General features: G+C 39.5%; 2 protein-coding genes across 2 annotated transcripts; both read right to left on the reverse strand.

The window, feature by feature from the left end:
- Nucleotides 1-6,447: 6,447 nt before the first annotated feature.
- Nucleotides 6,448-23,866, reverse strand: LOC119730653. The gene is made up of 12 exons (XM_038203642.1): nt 23,808-23,866; nt 23,311-23,382; nt 21,485-21,556; nt 20,616-20,687; nt 16,690-16,833; nt 15,859-15,927; nt 14,873-14,947; nt 14,628-14,699; nt 14,307-14,363; nt 13,628-13,812; nt 6,894-8,711; nt 6,448-6,683 (listed from the first exon to the last, which is right to left on the reverse strand). Exons 1-12 carry the CDS (start codon nt 23,864-23,866, stop codon nt 6,448-6,450), a joined length of 2,931 nt encoding a protein of 976 aa, XP_038059570.1.
- LOC119730306 lies at nt 10,675-12,575 on the reverse strand. Its single transcript, XM_038203132.1, has 3 exons — nt 12,151-12,575; nt 11,372-11,559; nt 10,675-11,214 (listed from the first exon to the last, which is right to left on the reverse strand). The coding sequence occupies exons 1-3, from the start codon at nt 12,188-12,190 to the stop codon at nt 10,729-10,731; spliced, it is 714 nt and encodes a 237-aa protein (XP_038059060.1). The 5' UTR covers nt 12,191-12,575; the 3' UTR covers nt 10,675-10,728.
- Nucleotides 23,867-26,225: the final 2,359 nt, after the last annotated feature.

Below are 26,225 nucleotides of genomic sequence, written 5' to 3' on the forward strand. Positions count from 1 at the left end.
GTATCCTGATTGGATACCGCAATTGGCTATAGTAATGGATTGTTATCGTGTACTTAGTGCTATATATTCACAACGTGCAGTACGTGTTTTCGCGATCATTCGTCCACGCCTTCTCGAAAATACTAATTGCCTTTCCAATTTGCTCATATTAATATGAAATATGATACTGCATGTTGTCTCGATAAGATCGTAACAGTTTGATTTCAAAAATCGTGTTTTCGTAACTCACGCCGTGCTCGCGCTGCTACGAATTGACTCTGTTTTTACCCCAGACACCGCATACAAAAACAAACGCAAATGTGTAACGCATATCCAGGCACCAGACTGTTCCTCATTTGCATACCTGTGCAAAAATCTTGCACATGCAAATGATCCAATACCAGGGTGAGAGAGCAGGTAGTGGTGGGCGCGTACTGCTCGACACCCTGGGGACGAGGTTGACTGTGAACTGACTCGACTCGAATCGACCTTCTTGACCTAATGACTCGACTCGACTCGAGTCACAAAAATCAGTGAATCGTTACAACTCTGGTACGTCAATTCTTGTTACCGACTTGAATAACCTAGCTGCACACTCGTTGTGAACAAAACATGGAGATTGCTACGAAAATTGGACGGATCATCTTGATTGGATAAGAATTGGGAGGATGTAAATATGTTTTACACCTTACATATTTCACTGACGTGCGTGGATCCCTCAACATGCATTACATCCTGGTCTGAATCGATTGCTCGAGGGTTCAAAACCCAATTTCTGGACCATTTTATTGGAATGCATGCATCATTATATTCTTATTCAAAAACGGGATGTGGACTTTGTATTGTATGAGGAGGGTAATATTTGTAACGACAAAACAGACACAAAAAAGAATAAGTCTGTGTTGATCCAGCATGCACGCGAATTGTATCCCCAATGTAATAATGGTTGATTCCCAAACGATACGGCCGGCTTAAGCATTGGCTCTCTCTATGAAAACTAAATGAATACATAAATGAATACCCGCCCGGATTCATACTAGTTAAGTCGTTAGACATGTCAGATCGATGCTGGACGTACTCGGGATACCCAAGTACAGGGTGAGTACAAAGAAATGCCGTGCCTGTCCTCATGTCTGCAATAGCTCTGCGGATCTGTGTTCTCGCCCCAACTATGTGTTGCTCTGAATGAGAGACATGAAAGGTCGAGTAACAGGACAGTGAACACGTGAACATTATCAGTTTGGTATCAAGTTCAATAAATGTAATGGCATTTCATTCTTCTCCTGTTCTGTTAATTGTTCCTTTTATTTCCTTCATTGTCTTGCGGCCCATTGGTTGTTGCTATTGTGTTGATAGCAATAGTCCTTATCGGACCAACGTGTTGCGGTTGCCAGTGTTATGGGGGGGGGGGGCAGTGCTATTATTATTATTATTATTCTGGTTTATTATTAAAAACAAAATATATTGTACACAACAGCATAAATGCTGACAATTACAATATTTACAAAATCAGCAAACGAGCAAAAACACCCAACAAACAACTTAACAAAGACAAACAGACATGCATTACATGTATAAACATTACACACATCACATTTTACATTACAGTTGTCTTCCGTGCCTCACCCCCCCCCCCCCCCCCCCCCCCCCCATCGCGCCTCCTCAGTCAGTCAGTCATTGAGAAAGGTGCAAAAAGAAAACTGCAGGGGGCAGCAATAGTAACTATTGTTTCACTTACAGTACGTTGGTGTCGTTTGGTATCCCCTTCGGTAACTCCATCAAACCTCTATCGCTGCAGTCAACTATGCGCGGCCCGTGGTCGCTACACTCACATACCTCACACGCTTCCTTGCTTGCATAAACCGTACGCGTTGAGGTAAGAGTCGCACAGTGCAACAACATCAGACCTAAAATTAACTGCATGTACCAACCCCGCTCCATGCCTGCCTGTATACACGCAGAACGCTGGGTGTTGCACAGACCGTCTGGTTTCGAGTATGGTTGGGTTTAAACTGCAGTGTGTTATCGATGTTAAATGCTTTCAACGTACTATATTAAAAAAAATCTGAACAAAAGCACTTCTTGTTTCAGTCGAGATCATTTGTTGCAGGTCTCGAAGAGCTGCATGGTTAAAGTCGGATGGGGGTCCGAGGGAAATTCCCAGATTTATTTTGTATTCAATGACAACATCGTGACAAAAATGATCCATTGTTGCTAAAAATAGACCTGCAAACTTATTGAAGCGTAAAGCAGGAAACAACTGTGGTTTTGATTAATATCACCCCGACTCAAAATCTTATAATTATTAGTTTATGCGGTAACCGCATAAACTCGGGAGGTAACACACTGAGTATACAGTGTATAAACAACGGTAAAGGGCAAAACCTAATTTGAACTATAGTTTCGCTCCTGACTGCGGCCGAGCAGGAGGGAGTGTATTACACTAGTACAACTGCAGAATTTTAGAGTGCATTATTCTGTTTGTAAAAGGTCGTTCCAAGTGAATTGGTTTTGCTATATAAATATTGCTCCGTCAAATGCTGATTATAAGTCTTCTGGAAAGGAAGAAGGGCAAGGGGTTCTCCAGTCAGCTTATAATTCAACTTGTGGGGAACAGTTCTTGTATATTTCACCTCCAAAATTTCTCCTATCATGTCACCTGTCTAACCACCAACCATGTTTGACCTATGCTTGTCCATCTAGCATGTGCGTTTCCGCACTCCCACAGCGGTATTTGTAGGTCTGGCTGTATTTATGTAAGCAAACGAATGGTTATCCAACAGAACAGTGAACCCAACAAATCGTTAGCGTCACGAAGGGACGAATTGGGCCACGAATTGGGAGTCGAACATTAGTTTTGCGAAAAACGGGTTTTGCGTTGGTCATGTTTTAAAATAAAGTTTTCTGTCAATCATTGCACTCATTGCTCTGGGCAGGGGTCGTAACATGGTTTAAATATGGCAGGAGTAACTGTTTTGACTATGTCAATAGAGGTCGCTGTTTGTTTATGTATTTCCTTATACAGAATTGTTTGCGTTTTTACCCCACAGTTTCTCTTTTCCAAAGAAACTGTGGATCGGGAAAACAGTTTTTGTTTTCTTTTCCGATAGGATACATCAGAATCTACATGTCTGGACAGTTTAATCAATTTCGGCGAACCAGATCTCCTATCCCAAATACTAAATCGTTTTCGGCCTCTCCTCCCACGGACTACAGGTAGAAATTGGGCCGAATACATGAAAAGGCAATCGGCGACAAAGATCTTGTTGTTTTCTGATTTTTTTCTAATTTATTAAAGAGCGTGCGAAGATGAACGATGTGGTTGTGTATTCGGTGCAGAATATTAATATCACAATGTTTAATAACTAACGCAAACAAAAAATATGGTATCTTAAACACAATGATTTGCGATGCGCACCGACATAAGGGCGGCATCCGCCATCTTTGAAAATGGGATTATGTACATAAAACGAAGTAAATAAATCAAGAAAGCAGCTGGAGATGGTCATGAGTAATGAAGAAATGTACAATTCTAGGAAGGTTTTTAAACATTATTTAACATGACATCGATTCGTCTTAGAATTAACTTGTTCCGTATCTTGGGAATCTCTAAATGCTACTTAGATTACGGAACATATAGATGATAAACGACTCTACTAAACTACCAAAAACGATGCGTGACAACGGCCTGGATAGGTTGGAATACCATGAATACTTGTGTCAACTAACACCCAGACAACTTATTCACTGTGGGCAGCGGCCATCAAAATTGACTCGATCTTGTGCCGAATCCGTCAAGCCACCTAATATGTATGATCCTACATTGTTGGCATTTATTATTGAATGATCACAAGTGATAATGACCACATAACCATAATAACGTCGAGCGCCATATCTTTTAGCTTAAAGTTGCATTAGTGTTTCGGTTTCAGATCCATCTTACGAAAACGTTTTTAAGAAATCCTATTTGAAACCAAGTTTAGGTAAACGGTGTTCTTAGTGTAAATCCTTTAAAAGTAAATGAGGAAAACAAATATTAATGTAAACAAATGAATAGCCATTAAAAGAAATAAACAACTGAATTCCAACAAACACTTGTTTTCATAAACCATTTGTCTGCACACACACACAAATCCACCGAGGGAACTTATGACCTTTTGTATCAAAAAGGCAAATTAAATTAATATAAAACACAATCTCAACGCAAAAAAGGTGTCACATTTGCATTTTTTGTTTTGCAATTTGTGGGATTTGCTAAAAAAAAATTCTCCAAGGAGTTAAATGGCTTAGAATTTTATGAATATGTCCGTTTCCGATGTATGCAACAACAAACAAAATGGCACACGTTGAACATTTGCAATGTCCAAGTGTCAACAATTATGTCTTCCAAAACTCGAAAATAATGTTGTTTCTACCTTAAAACTCACGTGGGTTTGATTTTTTACAGACTTGAAGAAATGTTGCGTTGTAACCAACCTCAAATTATGATTTTTCTCAGCAAGATCTTTCTATTGCAACAAACTCAAGGACCGTTGCGAGATCTAACGGGTTTTAACGAGATTTCATGTAGGGCTCCCAGGTGTCGGTATTTAACATTCGATTTCAACGGGTATTAAAGCCCGTTATCACGCATCCAACCGATTAGGGGAAATCCGTTCAGTACATATTGTAATAGAGCTCAGAACGTTCATTCTTCTGTGTAGGATCCGTGCTTAGCTCCATAATTTGCTCAACATATACATCAGTTATCAATAAAACAATATCCAAAAATGCATAATAAGAAAGGTCAATGAGGAATATGATGGGCTAATGTCTACGTATATGATGGATGCTAAAAAAAGAAGAAGTGAAGTTACAACAAAAACATTACTACCTGTTGAGAGCGAAGACAAAACAATGTTGTTGAGTCTTCGGTTAAGTAAAAGCGCGCGAAAGACGGAACAAGCATAGAGGGTGTTTTGCTAATTTAAAACATTTACAAAAGGTAATTAAAGCAAGATTACAAAAGCGGGTTTAGCGTAAGCTCAAAAAAAAACTGGGGCTCTGAAAATAAGCATACACACCAATCAGGAGACTGCTTAAAAGTGTTTATGATACACCGTGGGTAAAGCATAATTCCTTTGCCTTAAATCATTAAGTCTACCTATATGTCTAACTGTGATGCTCTTCTTTAAGTTAACTTGTGCAATTGCCTTTATTTATATACCTTATTATTTCAATTTGCCATAGGGGGCCTAGATGCCATTGATGTCCTACATTTTCATTACAAACCAAAACGCCTTAGGGGGTGTCTTAAAGAAGCAAGACAAGTCTGACGAGGTCACCGTTGTCACAATACTTCTGAAAAGCCAACCAAAATAAAAAAACAGAAACCAAGTCTGGTATTGGAGATAGGTTACACGATAGTTTCGGTAAGAATAATTATTTGTTCTAAATAAACACATTTAGGTACTCCTCTTCGCACATAATCTGAATAACTGATCATCAAACTTTTAAGCAGAGCAAAGTAGAATCAAAGCCACGAAGAAATTAAGTTATTAAATTCATCCGATCCATGAAAGAATAATGGAGATAAAATTAGCAGTCATTCGTTAAACAATTAACTCTCTGCTCCATTCTTGTACATTTAAAAATATTTATATTTACACATTTACAATTGGTTGCTTGCGAACAGAACTGAAGGCAACAAAGCTAACATTTTCTGATATTTATCAAAATGACTATGATCTGACCATGATGCACAGGTATACGATTATCTCAAAGAAATTCTGACAATTTCCCCAAATCCTTTTAACTGTCACTTCTATGGAAAATATTCACAACTGATCTGTACCAAAAATATACAACACAAATTTGAAGATCATGTCTCCAAAAATGCAACATCTTTTCTTGCACTCCCCTGCCCACTTCCACAGCAAGTGTACACTGCACATGTGACCTATGTAGATATATACATATTCATGTATGTTCATGCACAGCGCACGCGCGCTGGAATCTCAAGGTATAAAGCCATCAGCCGTACCATGCGCATGTCCACAAACTAGCCGTCTCCGTGTAGCCTTATTTCACCATCAAAATAGCCTATACTAATGAACCCGTTGTGATCTGATTGGCCTTTTAATTTTAACTCGTGAACAACTAGTATGTTACACAATCTCTTGATGACGTTCAGATATAGTTATCGTCATAATGCTTTTCCGCGCACCGATAGTGACACCACGAAGTAGCACGCATGTACATGCAGGTAATAACTAGCAATCGGAGAAAACGGCATCTTCAGTTGAACGCTTTCTACAAGAGCACTTTCCTTTAAAGTTGCAGAGTATTGTCAGTTTGGCCTCTCGTTGTGGACACTTGATGTATTGAATGTATAAAATGTGCTGTTTTTACCCTCTGTATATTAAATAAACAATCAATACGAGAAACTAGACTGATGTTTGTGGACATGTATGGACATTATGTTTGTATTTACTCAACCGCCTGATGTTCTGATATGATATCTCCGTAAGGCCTTTCCACATATTCTTCGTCAACATCAAGGGAATGATCTGCCATGCTGTTCTCCACAAGAAGTCTGCCTGTGCCTTCCCTGTCCAGTGACTCGTGTCGACAGCACCACCAACGGACATTGCGGATGCATGTTGCCATACCACCACAGTACCCAGAGCGCCATAAGAACTTCATCAACATCCAGAGAAGACTTACTGTATAAAGAAAACCAAAAACGAAAAATTGGTACAGATTCTAATAGCCCTGTCCTAGCTGTCAATCAAATAGTGCTCATTGACCAATTAGAGTATCACTCATGGTCAAGTTATTACAGTAGTCCTGTCAATTGTGCCTCGAGCACCATACAAGATGCACCAACGAACTGTCTACAACAATCAAGAATATTGATTTATTTAAATGCGTACCTATGACAAACACAACGATGCTTAAGATCAGCAGATCCATGATAACCGCAGCAACTTCAGTTCTCGTTGTGCCACCTCCAGTAGGAGACAGGAGAACAGTAGCTGTCAGGAGACTCAGGAAGATTGCTGCCAGGGAACACATCTGTAGACGGTTATCGGCGGCATGTTTCATCGGTGTCACACGTGCATGTAAGAACAGGAACCCAGCAGATATGACGATGGTTACAAACATGGTTAAAGGATCAGCTGGGCTTAAAATCCGCACAAACAGCGTTTGGGTGACCTTGCGGAAAAGCTCAACAATTTCCCAGTACCAGAACTCTGCTTTATAGTTGCCACTGAGGAAACTTTTCCAGCTGATGTCGTTCTCACTTTGCTGGTTTGGGTTTAGGAGGTTGGTGCCTGATTGATTAAGTGTGGAATCATCTTCATTTATTGGTAGCATAGGGACATTTGTAACATTGATGCTGTGGTTACTCAGATCATCTACCGATGATTCACGCGAAGGCTGCTCCTGCGATTTCTTCCTCTTGTCTTGTATGTTGCTTCTCCACAGAAGTATTAACAGCAAGAACAGAAAGCCACCAACATAGCAGACAGAAGAAGCCTCGGCAGCATGGCTGAAATGAACATACTGCTCGTCTTGACAGTCGATAGAGTAATCGGATCGAAGTCTCGTAGTACTGTAGGTCTCGTTCTCATCTAGATAGAACTGGTCGCAGCCAGGAGGCAAGAGGGTGAAGATAACACCGGATAAGCCAGGATAGGACACAAAGAGAAGCATAACAACAAACAGATTACATATCTGCCTTGTAGTTGACAAAACCTTGTCACGCTTTTCAACAGTGCATTTCTTGACCGCCAAGTAGCATTTTGAGACCCAATAGACGCACAGTGCTGCCAACACAACGAACGCAACGAAGCTCATCCCAAACAAATACTCAATGTACACATTGCGGTAGGTGAAGTCTGGAAAGTAGCAGCGGGGACTGATGACCAGTAGGACAATTTTCATCTCCAGTAGTTTCAAAAATGACCCAAACTTTCTCAGAATATTCGTCCAGGGAATCTCGTCAAGAGCAGAGAATATCTCGCCCATTACCTGATAGAAACCCAGCAAGATTTTCCCTCTAGCAAATATTACATCAACGGCAGACCGTCCTTCTCTTCGGTTTCTCCGCACATCCCAAGCGATGAAGCCTATTACCACTGCCAACACGACCAACAAAAGAACGATTTCAAGTAAGAACCACCACCACTGCGGACACTCATTACAACTATCAAAGCTTGCATAAAACCCCTTACAGCATTCAGAGCAAAGCCAACCTTCATAGCCAACCTCACAGGTGACATTGATACCATCACCTTCATTCAAACAAGACTCCTTACGTGGACACGGGTGCACCTTAGGCAAAACTCCCCTAAACTGCTGAGTGTTGCTATTGTAAGAATCACTTCTGTTTCTAATGTTGACAACGAAATGTTGATAAGCTTCGTAGTTGCTGTTTGAACCCCAGTCCCACGTCCACCAGAATCCAGGTAAGAGGTGTTGATACTCCTCTGAGCAGTTGAGACCTTCGTCTGGGCAAGGATAACACTCACCAAACCGATCTTTGCGGTAGTAATTATCAAGACAAGAGCATGCGCGGAACCCTGCGTGGAGACTTTTATTGGTACCTGTAGGACACACCGTGCAATCTGCAGGGCTGATACCAGGGTGAGCAGCTGGGGTGACGAAGGTTCCATTGTTGCATTTTTGACACTTGATGGGTTGTGATATGTCGGCTACTTTTCCAGTCTTGATTTGGTAATAGCCTCCTGCGATTCAAAGATAATACATGTAACTCTATTAGAATTGATCACACACAAAAACACCTCAGTGCTATTGGACACTTTTCTTCGACTGCATATATGGCTATTAACGAGTATCATGAAGAGTTGCAAACTTTTTTTAAAATTTTCTGAATATACTGAGCACTTGTTGTGCTTCCTTTGGCTGACTTACGAGTATGTCCACGAGAGGACCATGCAGACCGTGACAAGGTGGGGGTCGGCGGATTTGGTTAAAATTTGGGGGGTAGGTGGGTCATAGGTAGCCTTGAGGTTGTACAAAATATTTGGCCAATCTGACCTCCGTAACAGAAAAAAGAGCCAAAAATATGTTTTTATTAGTGAAAAATGGTGATTGTTATGGTTTTGGGGTACACAAGTTTAAACGCTTGCTGCTCAACAGGGGAAAGCAGCAGAGAAATGAAATTTGCAGGGTCCTGAGGTTGTATCCTGACCTAAACTAGGGACTCAAAATTTAGAAAAAAATTGCTCTTAGGAGGCAACGGCACTAAGGGTACCCCCAAAGTTGAGTCATAGAAATAGCGATCTTTAAGTCGCCGTAGCGTCATTAGTGTAGGTCTTTGAACAATGACAATCAGGTGAAAGAGAGTTCTTATCATGGTCTTTAAGTATCAAGAATAAAAACATTGTCAGCAGTTTTGAGTATGAAATGGCAGGAGCCAGTTTTACCCCTATTTTTCGCTAGTAAAGGGACGGGGAGGGGCATACAGTGCCCCCCCCCCCCCCTTTCTGTATTTTCAAAAGTCGTCAACCAATTTTCATGAAATTTGCCACCAAGTTTTATTTTTCCAATTTGTAAATAATTACGTCAAAAAGTTTTTAAAAAACTTTAAAAAAGAGGGCGTTTTGGGGGCACCTTTTTGGTAAAAAAATGTATTTTTCACATAATTTTTGTCTTTTTTGCTTGAATGTTGTGAAAATTGGCAAACGTGTATATTTGTTCATGATCAATAAAATTAAAACCTATTTTAATACTGGAGACGTCATTAGGGGTGCTATAATCCTTTAATTTATCCCATTTTTAGGGTAGGGGGGTCACTTTAAATCAATATGGCCGCCACCTCTCTTTTTAGAGGATGTATACCCTGCCCGATTTGTGGCAGAGGGAGTCCCCACAAATGTTCCTATACTCAACACACACTTGTCTCTTTGTTAACAGAAGTATCCCCCAATAATCATCTAAAGAATTCCTGAGATTACCAGAACACAATGAAGACAGAATGGGGGTGGGGGGGGGGGGGGTTACACCCTGCCAAATATCGTGCACCATATGTGGGAATGATGAGGCTTGGATGACAATTGGCTTTTTTGGCATGTTAATGTAACCCGGAAAATTAATAAACTTGGAAAATAATAAATTGAATGAGAAAAACGCTAAATGTTGGGGTACTCGCTGTCAAAAATGAGATAGACCTAGATGTGGTAGGAACAAGTAGAGAGGAATTTGAATAAATATAAACAATTACAAACAAATTTTTAGAAAGGCAACAAAAAAAGAATGATTTATTTTACTAACCAAAATTTGAAGAAAACCATTCAAAAAAACCAATAATCAAAAAGGATCCAAATTAACTTTTTCCCAAACCTTAAACCTGTTATCCACACAACCAAATAAGTAAAATGGTAGAACTACAGTTGACTTTTGTTATAAAGAGCACTTGTATACAGATGTCCTACTTCTGCTTATAAAGAGCAAATTCTGAGGTCTCAAATCTCTAGTTCTCTTTGTGTCTCTTTGTTTCGCTGTCCTTTTAAAGCAACATTTCTGTTTAAAGAGGTAGTTTCGGCGGTCTCACCGACCTTGCTATAACAAGAGTCAACTGTACAAAACTAAATTGAACTTTAAACTTAAATGGAAGTTGAAAGAAGAAAACTGAACCAACACAGTATCAAAATAGAATGACACATGGAACAACCTAATGATCAAACTCGAAACAAAATTTGAATATAAATCAAGAAAATCGTTTTCCTTCTTAAATTAACATTAAAAAACAAGAACAGTCACTGTCTTCCAATAACAAACCATGATAACCTTTTGTTTAAACACAAAATACGTAAAGGAAGAGAACATGGAACCACTAATGCAAAAATGTTGGTAAAAAAGGATGCAATAAAAAAAATGAAAACGGGTACTACTATCAAAATCTTGACCACTTTGTGATGATTCAGCAGTTGTTTCACCGATGGTAATCTTTATGAGCCCATCTTCTTGACCTGGTGCTAAACAATGAAGAACTAAACCAAAGGCTTCCTTTGCCTTCCTTCTATAATAACGGATGGTCTTATCAGATGCTTCTTCTAATGACAGACGAAGCTGCCCATCAACAGCAGACATTCCACCCTGAGTAAGGAAAGTGTTCAGGGATTGCAGCTCCACATTCTTTGGTCGGGGGGTTGGATCCCAAGAAGAGTCAAGTGCACCTACATCCTGTGTAATATCTCCATCAGTTGATGTGGACTCAGGTGAATGCTAGAAATAATCATGAGAAAATAAAAACAGTGAGATGCGTGCTACATATAGCAGGGTTGAAATACAAATGTATGTACTCAAAAAAGAGTGCTTACAATTCATCTGTGATAAATGAGATGCAATATGTCAAGGTCCATTCTTAGTTCACTCTCATTACCTCATGAACTGAAGTGCACTCTGTGTCGGTGGGTTGGAGAGATGGTACACCAGCCGGCGATGTGAAATCTCTGATTGTACACTGCTGCCCTTCTTGTTCCTTAGTGAGCACATCGCTAGGTGGTAATTGTTCCGCTGTCTGGTGCGTAACTGCTTGTTTGTGCTTAGATAGACCACCTCTACAGATACCTGAAAGTCATATGAATAGTGAGAATTAACAAAGTGTCAAGGCCGCAGCAGGCTCAATATTTTTTTAAAAGTAAAAGGTATAAAGCGGGGCGTATGTAGCCAACAATATTGAGCAATAGATGCCTTGAACAAAACCCATGTCATAAATTCCCCCCCCCCAAAAAAAAAGAAATAAGAAGAAAGCTTCTTCTGAAATTGTTCTTTTAAGTTGTAAATGGTCTGATGAGTCACATCTCATGAATAAAAGTCAAAAAAGCAATGTAAGTGCAAAACAAATATTTGTTTTATTCCCCAAACTGCGCATGTTTAGTGCAGTTCCAACTTTCTTTATATAAAAAAATCAAATCCAGCTCCGGCTAAATATCCACCATGTGTGTCTACTGCCGAAAACCATGTGTGTGGTCCAGAGCTGTGACAACCAGTATTAATTTTTCACACAATAATAAATTTCACTGGTCCCAAGTCAACTGCATGATAAGGGATTTAATTGATATAACCTACCCAGGAACAAAGTCAGTTGATCAGAAATGGACCATGACCATGATTGATTCATTTCAGAAATGTATTTTTGTTTGATTTCTGTCTTCTTACCTGTTCCAACAGTGATCAGGGTACCCCATCGATCAAACATCTATGATCTCACGGCTAGTTGCTTTATTCACCACGGAATGGTTTGCCTTTCCCTTTATGGAGTGGATGACAACATTTCCTTGATGATGTCCAACTCAACCCTAACTTGTATCTAGGCCAATGCGCATGACACATTGTCTTATCGGTATATGCATCGACGTCGAACAAACCACATCGCAGGATCACTTTCCACTCGACATTCACATCATATGCAGCGACTTTCCACTTCTGCAAATGGCTCCGTATGTTTTTTGTGCATCGATTAAGTTGCACTGTATTTAGTTCGCGCGGATAAGAGGGATTTACACCACATTCGATGGCTTTGCAATACTCAAAATTACTAAAATCACATTGCTGCCGCACAGACGGCATGTCCATGGCAGCCATTTTGACAGTGATGTAATGCAAGAGCGCCCTCTTTCGATACCGTGCGCTACTGGGTGGGCGGCAACAGGACGTTCCCCTCCTACCGGATCAGTGCGCACCACCAAAGGTAGCTCACTCACCCACCCACCCAATAGGTGAAGTGTGCAAAATGTAGATTTTGTTACGCTCTTACAACAATTCCTGCAAATGTCAATTAAGGGCAACCAATTGCACTCGGAACTGTCTAGGGGGCTATGAAGGTTTGGTCTTGAAAATTAGGAATTTTTCAACTTTGTTGACCGTGAGCAAAAAAAAACAAGAAGAACTGCCATTTTTTTTATTTTTTTTTATTATTGTAGTCGGATATCTGAACTATGTTACTTCCAAGTTTGTTGCCTCTCTGCCCTGCATTAATTAAGTTATGGTTTACTGCGTAAATGGACTTTATTTCGTAATAGAGCTGAAACATGTTTTTCTTACGCCTATATCTCCGCAGTGAATGCTTGCATATCAAAGATTTTTATTTCATCGTTTAGAAGAGATTAAACCCTTTCTTTTGATATGTAGGTCGACAGTAAACGTTTTAGTTTAAGGGAATAAACGAGGCTATAACTTTACACCAGAAACAACACAACTTTACTCCCCGGAAGTCACCCTTTTTTGCTCAAAATTGTTGGTGCCCCGTACTCGGCCACCGTGTGATTATTTATCGAGCTACTCCACCGAGTGGTATCGTCTCAGGTGGGGATCAAATGGCCAAGATTTGAACTTAATTCGCTGACCCCCCACCTTGTCGATTTTTCAAGATTTTGCATGGTCTTCTCATAAACGCACACTTAATCACGTGGGGAAATGTCCTCCTAATACCAGGACGCCACTTCAAAATTAAGTTAGGTTAAATCGTTAGGTTCAAGCTCACACGCATGTTCCATGCCCGTTGGTAAAAGAAACAGTTGGTGCACAGACTACCTACAATCAGATAACTTGTGCAATGACTTGAACAATTAAGGATACCGTGATTGTTTCAAATTTCCTTCAAAAATATTTTAAAAAAATTATAAGAGCAGTTTACCGGGTGGGCATGCTTTACACACGTTGCTCCATGGATCTCCATAATATCCTTGGGCACAGGGCACACATTGCCAGAAATCATCTTTGTAGACAGATTTTGAACAGGAGAATCCAGATTTATTGAAGAAAAGTGCAATTGTCCTCGATACAAGTATCGGTAAGGCGAACCCATCACCAACCTGTTCGCTGAAAGTAAAAAGTACACACGTTAACTCTAGGCCTATGTCTTTTTTTACGGTACCCTGTGCCAATACAAGACAGGTCAAGTCTATAGGGTTCATGGCATGAACTTTCCTTAGGACCACATTATATGCAGCGTTCTGCTCTTACATTTATGCAAACTACTTGAAATCCTTTTTTGGGGTAAATTTTCTTCAGAAGTGCGTTTTTTAAACGTTTCAGATGTCCTTGGTTTTCCTTATAGCTAAGAGCACTGTTGTTGTTATTTTGGGAAGTCACAGATTAGTTTGGAGGTTTTTGTTCAACTTGAATGAACAAAATGAATATGTGATTCATATGTGTAGGCCTATATTCAAGGATTGTATTAAAAAAATGATATAAAGAGGGGGAGGAGCTAGACGGGGGTAGGGAGAGAGTGGGGGAGGAGGGGGTGCACAAGAAAACAACTCCTTGTAACCTTTTAGTAATATTTACGTAATGAGATCACGAGAGATCCTTACATTTTCAGGTCAGTCCGATTAGTGGCAGGCGCAAACTGGAGGGTATTATCAACAGCCCTGAGAATAAAGAAACATAATGTAATGGTGCACGCTCAAAACAACTCCAAAATATATATTTTTGGGTTGAAAAATAAGTTTTTACGCGTGTAACCTTTGAAAACAATCGAAACACGTAAAATGATTTAATATTTTTTTTTAGTTTAGATATGCTACAATTAAAGACAATAAATGAACATGAAGGAGATGTAGCAACAGTAACGGTTTTGGCATCATGGTAGTTCCAATAAAGGTAAACTTGCAAACGAAAAGTTGAAAACTTACACGTAAGCGTTAATACCCAAATCTTGCCATACGGCATCGGAAATATTTTTTAAGTGACTGTCATACAGCGATCTGAAAAATAAACAACGGAAAAGTCAGAATTAGTCAATGTTCAGCCATAACTGTTTGATAACACGTGGGAAATCACATACAATTAAAAGTGCATGCCGTGACAAAAAAATGGTTGTATACTGGACTCCTTTCAGTGAAGTAAACAATTACAGAAATTGGATTTATGTACTTACACCTGCTTGATCGTGTTATTGACAGTGGCAAATGGCCTCTCTCCAATCGATGAGAAATTGTTTTGGAACATGTATCTAAAATAAAAATTGGAAATTCACGATAACTTTTTTTCTTATTAAGTTTACAAGCAATGGCTAATTTGTTATAATGTCACGAAAACGGGGTTTTCGGAACATTTGTTTTCGTCTTTGGCTACAGCTTTGCCTCCGACCTCAGAATCACCATGACCGAAAAGCAAACCAAATGGAAAAAAAAAATAGTTCGACCTTTGGCCTTATCCTACGATAAAATGCTCCTGAAGCACAACAGGCACCAGAACGTAATTGGAGTTGGGAGCATAAATTCGTCCTTAGCCAAATTCTCAGACGAAGCCAGGTTTTCGAAACGGCCACGTATAGTGTATGAATTGACAGATCCAATAGGCTCCGCGCACTACGCACAACGTATTTGCCAACGTATTTGCGTTCCTCTAATGTCAATTTGCAATGCAATACCACACTGCAATATGTAAATCAGGCTTTCATGAAAATCGGACTCCTTTACTATTGTTTTGGTTAAACCCTCTCATTCTATTGATCGCTTTTCCAATTATCTTTGCTTAGGCATGCGCACAATTGCCAATGAGTCCGTGCTTCATAGAAGCCTAAATTCACACTACACCGGACGCGCGTTATGTAAGTGCACACAATGTTGGACATACAACGTTGCTGTAATTGGTGAAAGCTTCATGGGGCGAAGCTTTGTACGTATATTTTGTTTGGCTTATCGTTGTAATTCACGTGACGTCGCAGTTCAGTAGTTATGACCCACTTCCCGCCACATTGGACGTCTACGGTTACAGACTAGCAAATAATCCGCCTTAAACTCAAGGGATATGCCCACATCCGAAATTTAGGAGCAACACTTTTTTGAGTTATCATGATGGCAGACCACCCAACCCAACCTAACCTCAACCTTTGCACCAACTACCAACATGTATACTTACATATTTATAAGCTGTGTGTTATAAAAAAGCCCGGCTTGTATCTCTACGAGAGGATTGCCAAATGCGAATCTATCAAATAACAAAAATAGCAGGTAAGTTGGTGGTAGGCATAAATAGTGTATGTTCTTTACATTAGGCCAAATATGATGGGACTAGGCAAATTATTTTAAACCCTTATCACTATACAAAGGCAAAATAAACCATTGTTAGGCAAAACCAAGACAGATTTTGGCCATAAGGAATTGCAACCGCTTGGGCGGGGCGATTTGTCTCTTTGTGGTTCTGGTAGGATCGACATATTATTATAATATAATATATCCTATAAGGATTCAAAGACATATGCTGTCTGTTTAATGTCTGTCTGTATGTCTCATGTCTATGTGCCACTAACAAAAAACCTGCAGAGTGTGCGTAAGCACAAAATGTATGGGTAAATTGAGAAGCTTTGTTATTGCATGCAGGTCCTGAAATGGTACGGTATATCCGATTTTTCTGTTCGCTTGGGCCACGATTGGCACTTGAAAAACATTATGTGTGTTTCCTATGCAAATTTGTTTCTTTCAGACTTTGAACAGTTAAATATTACAACATTAAACTTGGGGTCAACTTGCAAATTGAGGTCAAAAAAATACATTAGTATAATATGACTCCATCCAGCAGCGGCTGCCGCGCGTACGCTGTCATCCCGCTAGTAGAACATAAGGAAAATGACTGTATTTGTACGACCGTGTGTCTTGAACTTGGGAGCAGCGAAGATCTTCTTTTCACTCAAAAATGACTGAAATCTATATTTTTTTTAAATTGAAAATGCATACTAACGATAATACTCACAGTTCTTCTAGAGAGTGCAGATCGTTGAACATCGCTCTGTTGAGGACCCTGATTTGATTGCGTTGCATGTAGAGTTTCCTTAGCTTAGTCTGATTGCGAAATAAGCCATCAGGGATGGATGGGAGGCGATTGGAGCTCAAGTCGCTTCAAAATATGAACAAATTGAGGAAAAAGGGAAAGTCAAACAAATGCACAACTAAAACTATACGTGAAGTGTTTTTGAGTCAGCAATGCAGGTTAAAATGGACATAGTGAATGTGCACTTTTTTCTTTTCTTTTATTTCTTTTTAATGGGGTGGGTTTGGTAAAGAATTGCAACTAATGGACTTGATGATCGTCCCTCTGGGGAAAAAAAAACAATGGTATAGTAAGGGAGGAGTACAGCTGTGTACCCATGCACCATCTTTGTATATTTTCCTCACCTTACTTTTGTAATCCCTAAGGTATCTAGTAATTGAATTTGGATGTTCCCAACATCATTGTCCCATTGGTGTTCGCTTGGAGGCTATATCTTGGCGGCCACCTCGGATTTCGTTGAAAATTGGTTATTAGCATAACACATTTTGCCATATAACTGGTTAAATGTATTATTCTCGGCGCAAAATCCTATTGATTGCTATTTATGGAGTTAAATATCTCTACAGCATACAATTCGCAAGAGTATCTTGATTAAAGAAGGTTGTATGCAAATTGGATTCTCAACACCCTTGGGCAGCCAATTAGAACAGAACATCGCTTGCAGGACGTGAGCAAACTTCATTGCGGACGTTCTATTAACTCCCCTTTGTTTTTGCCGCGCTATGATTGCGCGGCAGCCAATCGGCGTATTGTATTTTATCGGAAGAGCGTACGTAGCTTGAGCCCTTGCGGTGAGATTCACTTTTAGTCACGGATACAAACTAAAAACATCAACGCTCGATTAAAACATTTCAAACATGCTAATCTCGAATCTACATGTAGAGCCTATGATTTTCCACAAGGGCTATAGCCCCACTGTTATATCACCTTGCTTGTTGACTGGTTTTATAGCTTGAATTAATATTGAATTAATATGCTTTGACAACGGCCGTTGTTGGTGGGTAGTGTTCAATGGGTACCCCTATCGTAATTGTGGTCTTGGGTATCACAATCAGTTTTCTTGTGAGCATCAAACTACGTGAGGCAGTCATGGGTACCTCCTAATGTCTAATGTTAATGTTACTGTGGTTTATGCATCCGGTTTGCCCTTAATCTTTGGTATTCCGGTTAAATAAGGTTGATTAAACAACGAAACTGTGGCGAAAGACACACTTTTCTCCTGCGCGATTCATTTTTGTAGTACGAGTATAACAGACAAAATGAACCCAATTTCGGGGTAATTTGCATGTAGGGAATCGATTGAATGTAATTATTTAATGACAGTAACAAGTAAAACATCTTATAATGTATAATTGGCACTCAGAATCTGGCAAAACACATGCTATAATTCGTCAGATCAGTACGCGACATCGCGTAGCTGCAAAATGCTCAGTGAGAACGTGTATCGGACGCTAGTTCAGGCCCTGTTTTTCTCAAAATACGCAACTGAATCTGAGCTGAAGCCTTATCGGGTTACGTTTTTAGCAACCTTCTTCAGATTTCGAGCACTTTTGTTGCTTCAAACGAACACAATGTACAAATTACAAATGATGGAAAAACTCGATGACCATGCAGCCGCGTACCAAATTTTGTTAAAGTTCCCTGCAAACCTCACTTTTCAGCCACTTGCGGACATCTCTAGGAATGGCAAATGTTAAGGAAGTGAACACATAAAGATAAAAGTCAGGAGTGAAGCCCCAATGTCTCAAATAAGAGGCCTTGACACCGCGATTCATCACCTGCTGAATCAACAACTCAAAGATAATTCAGCAGTTTGTTGACAGTCTTGGAGAGGCTCTGGAAGAACTACAGGGGGTGATGACGTGTGAAATTCAAGTGGGCCCAACTGCGTGAGGATCTACAACCTCGCTACCTCTGCCTACGGGAAGAGAGAACAGGATGTGAGTGATGCAAACATCGTCACTTTGAAGGAAAATTAAGGAAACAGGTGCGATTATAATACCTATCCCAGAATCTCTGCTCAGTCGGTAAGGACCTGCACACGTGTTGTCCTGACCTGTCTACAGAGCATGGCGTCACGTGTCAAACCTGGATCACGGTGTAGCTTCACAGATGTGCTCTTCTCACTTCGCCAGCTGCGGGAGAAGTGTCAGGAGCAGCAAACTCCACTCTTTACTGACCTCATAGACCTGACAAAGGTCCTCGACATGGTCAGCAGAAGTGGGCTCTTCAAACTGCTGCAGAAGATTGGCTACCCTCTAGGTTGCTTGGCATGATAACATCCTTCCACGATGGCATGCACATCACAGTGTACTTCAACGGTGCACCATCCGATGCCTTCCCAGTGAGAAGTGGAGTAAAACAGTTATGCGTGTTGGCTCCCACTCTCTGCGGTATGTTCTTCTCCGTACTCATACAGTGCACTTTTGCAGAAGGCATCCAGGGTGTCTAGCTATCACTATACCCAAGCTGATGGCAAACAATTTAACACTGCTCGCCTTCACTCCAAAACTTTGCGAGGTCCTCATCCGCTTGCTGATGATGCAGCGTTGGATTCCCACATTGAAGCCAAGCTCCAACGGATCATCGATTGTCTGTCCCACGCCTGCCATCAGTTTAGGACGACCATCAGTCTGAAAAAAACCCCGTCATGGCCAGGAACATAGACCACCCTCTTTCCATCACCATCGACGGGAACGTTCTTGAGGTGGTGAATACCTTCACCTACCTTGGTTCAGCCATCTCCAGCACACTTTGTCTTGACACAGAGGTTTAAAAACAGAATAACCAAGGCCGCAGCTGTCCTAACGAGACTGAGAAAGAAAGTCTGGAACAACCATAAGGTGACTGTCAACAGTCACCTAATGTCACCTCATTTTGTCGATGCCTCAACACTTCACCCCGGTTGTGCAGCCAGGACAACCTTTGCTGGTTCGAAGAAGAGACGTAATAGCTTCCACCTCCGATGTCTCAGTCTCATCCTTTGCATAAGCTGGCGGGATTGAGTGACCAACACGGCGGTTTTACAGCGCCCTGGTATCCCGAGAACGTTTGCACTCCTGAGCTTGAAACGTCTTAAATGGCATTGGCCATGTAAAGATCATCGACTCGGTCGGCTTTGTGATGAATTTACAATATCTACAGAGCGCCTTTTTATCCGTTGTGATGACATCTGCAAAAAGAGAGCTGACTGTACACAACAGAGAATGCAGGAAGGTGTGAGGTGGGCTGAAAATGACTTTCTTACTGAAAAGGAAGCCAAACGAAAGAGCGGGCAGGTTCATCTGAGGCGCCTATAATGTCTTCATATATTGCCTAAATCAAAAGTTATGCCGACTTACCGATTTTTGTCGAAATCCACGATGGCTGCCAAGATTGCTGCTAAACTACCACTTTCAATCTATTCCTCACACTCAAATCACCTCGAAAATAGTGTTCATTTGTCTTCCTGTGATGCCTGATTCAAAGTTATGTCAATAGCCGATTTTTGTCGAAATCCCAGATGGCCGCATATATGGCCACCAAACTAACCCCATTAAATAATTGTTGATTTTGGGGACATCAAAATTGTTTACTAGACATCTTAAGGAAAACAAAAGCAGGTGAAAAATATAATTATATCCAACGGTTGCATGGGAACCTTATCTTCCTCATAGCAAAATAAGGTTAGGACTCGCCTGATATAGGCAAGTTGTGCATGCAACTATTCAACTCGTACATATCTTAAATAGTGTCAGTTACTTAGACTGTTTCATATTTGACCCTTTTTGGAAAATGGAAGCGCCACTCTTCCTCGACTCGGGATGCTATGGTAATTCTACGAGGTACAATGTTATGCAAAATCTTACAACACTCCAGTTAATGTTGTGTTGACTAGCAGATTCTCTGGTAGAAAAACTAGGTAGTTTTCTGCTATGATCCTGTGTTAAGGAAACAAATACAAAAACCCACTTATTGGTGACAATCTTTTAAAAGAAACGTTATTGAGAAAATGTTTTCAGGTCTAATTTGTTACGATAACGGATCTCGTTGGAATATTTTTTTTAACAATCATGTACACAGGTCCTGCAGTCAACGACGACTATAATTATTGTATTATAACATCTCAGATATCAGATTCTGTGTCTTGATTGGCCGAGAGCGAGTCACATGTTACTTTCTAATTTTGCTATCTTTCTGTGCACGGCCCAAAGTACTATGCGCATAGCAACCAAAGTACTATACCATTAGCAACCAAAGTACTACTTCCACGGCACGGTATTTGTGTGCAAATGCATGCTGGTGTGCGCGTTGCGCGTTGTGCGTAGCGCGTATTATTCCAAAGAGAGCGCGCCGCAGACTTGGGTTCAAACATTTCGTGAAGGGTTAGTTTTTAAGAGAGAAATACATTTTCCACCAATTTTGTATTGAAATTGAAGTTTATTTCAACTGTGTTCAGATTTAAATAATGTAAAATATTAAAATCAAGCAGAATCTGTGGGTGAAGTGTTATAAAACAAATATTGAATGCTTTATCTCGTGGTGAAGTTAAACTAGCCTCCCTTGGTGATCCATGGACCATTCTATTTTCCCTCGGCTTTGCCTCGGGAAAATAGAATGGTCCATGGATCACCTCGGGAGGCTAGTTTTACTACACCACTCGAAGCATTCAATATTTGTATACTATTGTCATTTAGGCAAAAACAAACATGAATGAGAAGAAGTGTACTGCACTTACAACTTTCCGATTTCAGTCGACGCTTCAAACAAACCCTCTGGTAGAGTCGTTAGATGATTGTTCTGCAATTCTCTTAATGTTTTTACAGAGATGTAAAATGAAAAGTCTATCATTTCAAGCTACCACCTGTACATTTATGTATTTGTCTAACATTGAAACAACAAACTCTTCCAATTAAAGAGAAAATACAACATTTGCAAACATGAAAAAATAAAACTACCAAACTATTTTGAAAAACCTTGCTGGACTGTTAGTGAATGACAGTCTAAAGCATATTGTAAAATCATGGCACCTGTTGTGCTGACAATTTTAAGAAGAGTGGTATTTTTGTATCAATTTCCAACGCTGGTCGGCCGACCACCGTTGAAAAAAAAACTTTTTTTTTTTCAAATATTGGCCCCAATTGACCATATGGAGTTATTCCGCATTTGTTTGAAATCGATTACACACCTATATAAACGGGTACAAACCAGCTAGACTGGTTCCCTAACTTAGTTCCCCAATGTCTATATATTGCTCCGTTTCATCTTAAATGGAGTCTGTGTAACAATATTTGCTATATATTACCAGACCCCCCCCCCTCCAAATCCTTCCATTTTTGAAAATTACAGCAAAAGCAAATGATGTATAACCCATTTAAGTGTCGGTCAAGTGAAGCATACACTATTAAGTGGATAAAATATGTGCGCCGGAGGTTTTTATCACTTTGTTTAAGACCGCTTAGAGTCTGGGTGCTGATAAGTGATAAATACCGACCGAGCACATATTTATTCCCATTCATAAATACCTTTTCGGTAAAAACAAATCAAATAATTCGTTCAAAAATCCCGATTTTGTTCAACAAGTTCACTTCATGCATTTTGAAACATCCCTCTAGCAAAATAATGGAGTGTTCAGCTGGCAAGTAAGATGTGAACAACCCTGGGGCTTTGCGTTTTGAATTAAGAACTATACAATTCTGACTCGCTGGTAGTGTTGCGCATGCCTACGTGAGAATTGTGTACGTTCAACAAATAAAACGGTAAGAGGCACTGGATTTTTAGGAGTCCACATTTTATTGTGACACAGGAAAAGTGTTTAAGACAAGCTAGCCATGTCTTAATCATCCGTTTAAGACCGGCCACTTGACGGGCTCTCGACCAATAGGAATAGCTAAACTGTCTGAGGTATTTATGAATATTTATTTAACATTGACGACGAAGTTTACTTACAACTTGTCGAGCTTTTTAACACCATTAAAAGCTCCAGTGGCAACTCGGCTAACCCCGTTGGTCGAAAAAGAACTGAAGCAGGAGAGACAAAACAAACACATTACCAGTATGTATTTCAACAATTCCACTTTTATCGAATATGCCAATTTGCAGTACAACTTAATAAAGGGTTTGTCACCCCCATATTTTTTAGTTGTTTTGATAATCTGTCTTGAAGGTTTTAGGAAAAGCTCCCAAAAAGCAGAAAAGTAAGACAATATCTAGATACTGTTCGCCATCAATATGTTGACAGTAATACTTACCATGTTTTGATTTCTGTCCTATGTTGTTTGTTTGAGGGATCCACAAACAAATTAGGTGGAATCTCGGAAATTGTGTTGCTAGCCAAAGATCTGGAAAACATTAACAATTGAGAACACGTTTTGAACAATACTTCTTTCTTTTACTGAGAACAAAGTTCAATGCGGTTATATTATCATGTCTTTTTCCTTATTTTTTTTTCAAAGGATATGCATATAGCCCAAAATCTCTGGTCAAAGCACTTTAAACTTTATATTTACGTGTTTTTTTTTACATCAAATTTGAAATTTCTTTTCCAAACGAATGCATACTCACAGCCAGCTGAGGTTGTCGACTCTACCAAAGGTGTGTGCCTTTAACAGTTGCAAACCGTTGTATCGTATCCATCTGTAATGAATAAAACGTAACTTTTAAATTCAAGGTTCAACGATCAAGGGTATCGTCATCTGTCTTGGCCAACCCGTGGTTAGCACTTTATGACTCAACGGTTTGGCAGATTGTAAGGTTATAACGTTGTTAAAATAAAGAATACATGTAGTTCACATGTTTCCAAACATATCTTTGGATTGTAGTTTACATATTTCCAAACATATCAACGGAGTGTAGAAAATAAAAAAAGTACCAACAAATGCTACCAAAGACAAATAAATATGCCTATTTAATCTAACACGAGAAATGTGTTTATAATCAAATAGTTTGGTGGCGCAAGGCTTGCATATATCTCACGCACGTCACTTCTGTACGTCGTTTGATGTGCGCATGTTATGGAAACCTTTATTTGTCAAATAATGCATATTATATAACTAACTTACAGATCCTTGCCATGTGGTTGACGGAACTCACAGCACGTGACATTCAGTATTGCTCCCATACACGCCGGGGTTCAAAAAGTCCCATTTGCTCATGGAGAATGGGATGAATTATATAACCGACATGCATGTCGTTGTCATTTGATTGGAGGAACTCACGTCACGTGATATTCGTCATCGCTCCCATTCACGCCGCGGCTCAAATAAGAAATAGGAAATACTATTCAACTGTTAGGATCATGACGCGGTATGTGTGCCCAAATGCATGCTTGTGTGCGCGTTCAGCGTTGCGCGTAGCGCGTATTGTTCCAAAGATAGTACAGGCAATATACATTTTTTTCAACCACAGTGCATTTCTATAAGGTCCCTTAAATGATATTACTAAAAGTCTTAAGAAATCCATGTGGTGGAAATATGCCTTATTTGCATAAATCCAAAATGGCCGCATATATTAGGACTTTCGCATTGATTTGGTCATATTTCTCATACTAGGTAGATGTTGGAGGTACTTTAAACGACAGTTTTAGTCATTTTACATTGATTAACTTATTATTGTAGTCCTATGTAAATTTCAAGATCCCGATGTTTCCGAAATTTTTCTAAATTCCGTATAATTTGTATAAATGCCGTTTATCAATTTGTCTAAATTAAAGTTAAAATAATGGATGCCATGTGTGGACATGTACCAATTGAATTTTCCCTGATAATCCATGTAAAATTTCACAACACAGTCCATTGCTCTAAGGTCCCTAAAAAGTTGTGAAAAATCCAAGTGATGGAAATATGCCTAATTTGCATAAATTCAATAGAGTATAGGCCGTTATGTACTTTTGCATTTTTTTTTCAGTTTAAGAATGAATTTTTGTCATATTTGGAAAGAGTTTACCTCCCTAAGTCGATCGGATATGCATTGGAGACATTTTTTCCAAGCTACCATGTGGCGGCCATCTTGGATTTAAAAATGGCCGCCATTTCGAGCCTAATTTGAATCATGTAACTTCAGACCTGATTGTCACATAAGTGTTCATTTTTGATGGCAGACCCCATGTTTTGATACAAAAGAACCAGAGTACATTATTGTTTACGATGTACTCCAAATGGATGGCAGACATCTTGGATTTTGCCACTATTTTGAACTAATTTGCATATTCAATTCGCACTTGAATGCTGTATGAAGTCACTATTGGTGGCAAATCCCATAAATTTGATACCAAGGAATCCAATTAACACATTTAAGCATCCCAAATGGATGGCAGCCATATTGGATATTCAAAAATAGCGGCCATCTTGGATTTCATTTAAATAATAAGGTGGCACCTGAATGTCGTATGAAGTCCATTTTGGTGGCAAACTGCATGTTCTTGATACCAAGGAACCCAAGTTATAATCATTGTTGATGGGGTACTCCACTAGGAGTATACCCTATCAACAATGATTTTCTCGGGTTCCTTGGTATCAAAAACATGGGGTTTGCCACCAAAATGAACTTCATATAACAATCAGGTCCGAAGTTAGATACAAATTAGGCCCGAAATGGTGGCCATTTCCAACACGGCTGCCACTTTGGTAGATGGATACAAATGTTACTAATGGATTTCCAGCTTAGGAAGGTAAACTCTATCCATATATGAGAAAAATTCCTTCTTTAGCAAAGAAAAATGCAATGGCCAAAAATACGACATAATATATTATCTAATAACATTCGTCCTAAGTTGCTTTTCGGGGTACTTTAAACAACATTTTGTAATTTGACATTGGGGTCATTCAGTGTCAAATCACCCCCCCCCCCCAAAAAAAAAAAATAAAAAAATAAAAATAAAAAACCTACATTTTAAATTGGTTCATATTTATTTTATGGGGAAATTTCGGCTGAAAAGCCGACATTTTCAGTTTAAGCGCCATCGGACAAACGGTTTTTGCGCTACCGCCCAGGCAATTTTGGTCAAAATGAACATTGCTGCCATTTTTTAAATGACCATATCTCAATAATCTGTGAGCCAAATTTGTTAATCTTGATTTCTTTTGAAAGGTTACATCATGAGAAATCCAAATTTCTCATTGTTTTTCATGTCGAGGTTATTTGAAGTATAATTACATTTTGACCTTTTTTTCTGACCTTGAAATTAATGGATCACCCGACATTGAGACAAACTTGGATGAAAATTAAACCCCAACATGTTTTCTACAAAATATCAAATAGATAGGGTACAATATTTTTTGTTTGGTTTTTGGCTCATCTCTAAGTTGGCATACGTGTTGCAAAATGTGATATCCCTATGCAGTTTACTAGTGGATTTAAAGAAGGGATTTTTTTTCACTGAAATGAGTTCATGCACAGGGTATCACAAGACTGTTAAAATTATTCCTTATATTTTCTGAGTTGATTTATTAATCACTAAATTTGTACGGCCGTAAAGTGTT

The sequence above is a fragment of the Patiria miniata genome, unplaced genomic scaffold (assembly GCF_015706575.1).
Source record: "Patiria miniata isolate m_02_andy unplaced genomic scaffold, ASM1570657v1 HiC_scaffold_22, whole genome shotgun sequence".
Classification (NCBI taxonomy): Eukaryota; Metazoa; Echinodermata; class Asteroidea; order Valvatida; family Asterinidae; genus Patiria; species Patiria miniata.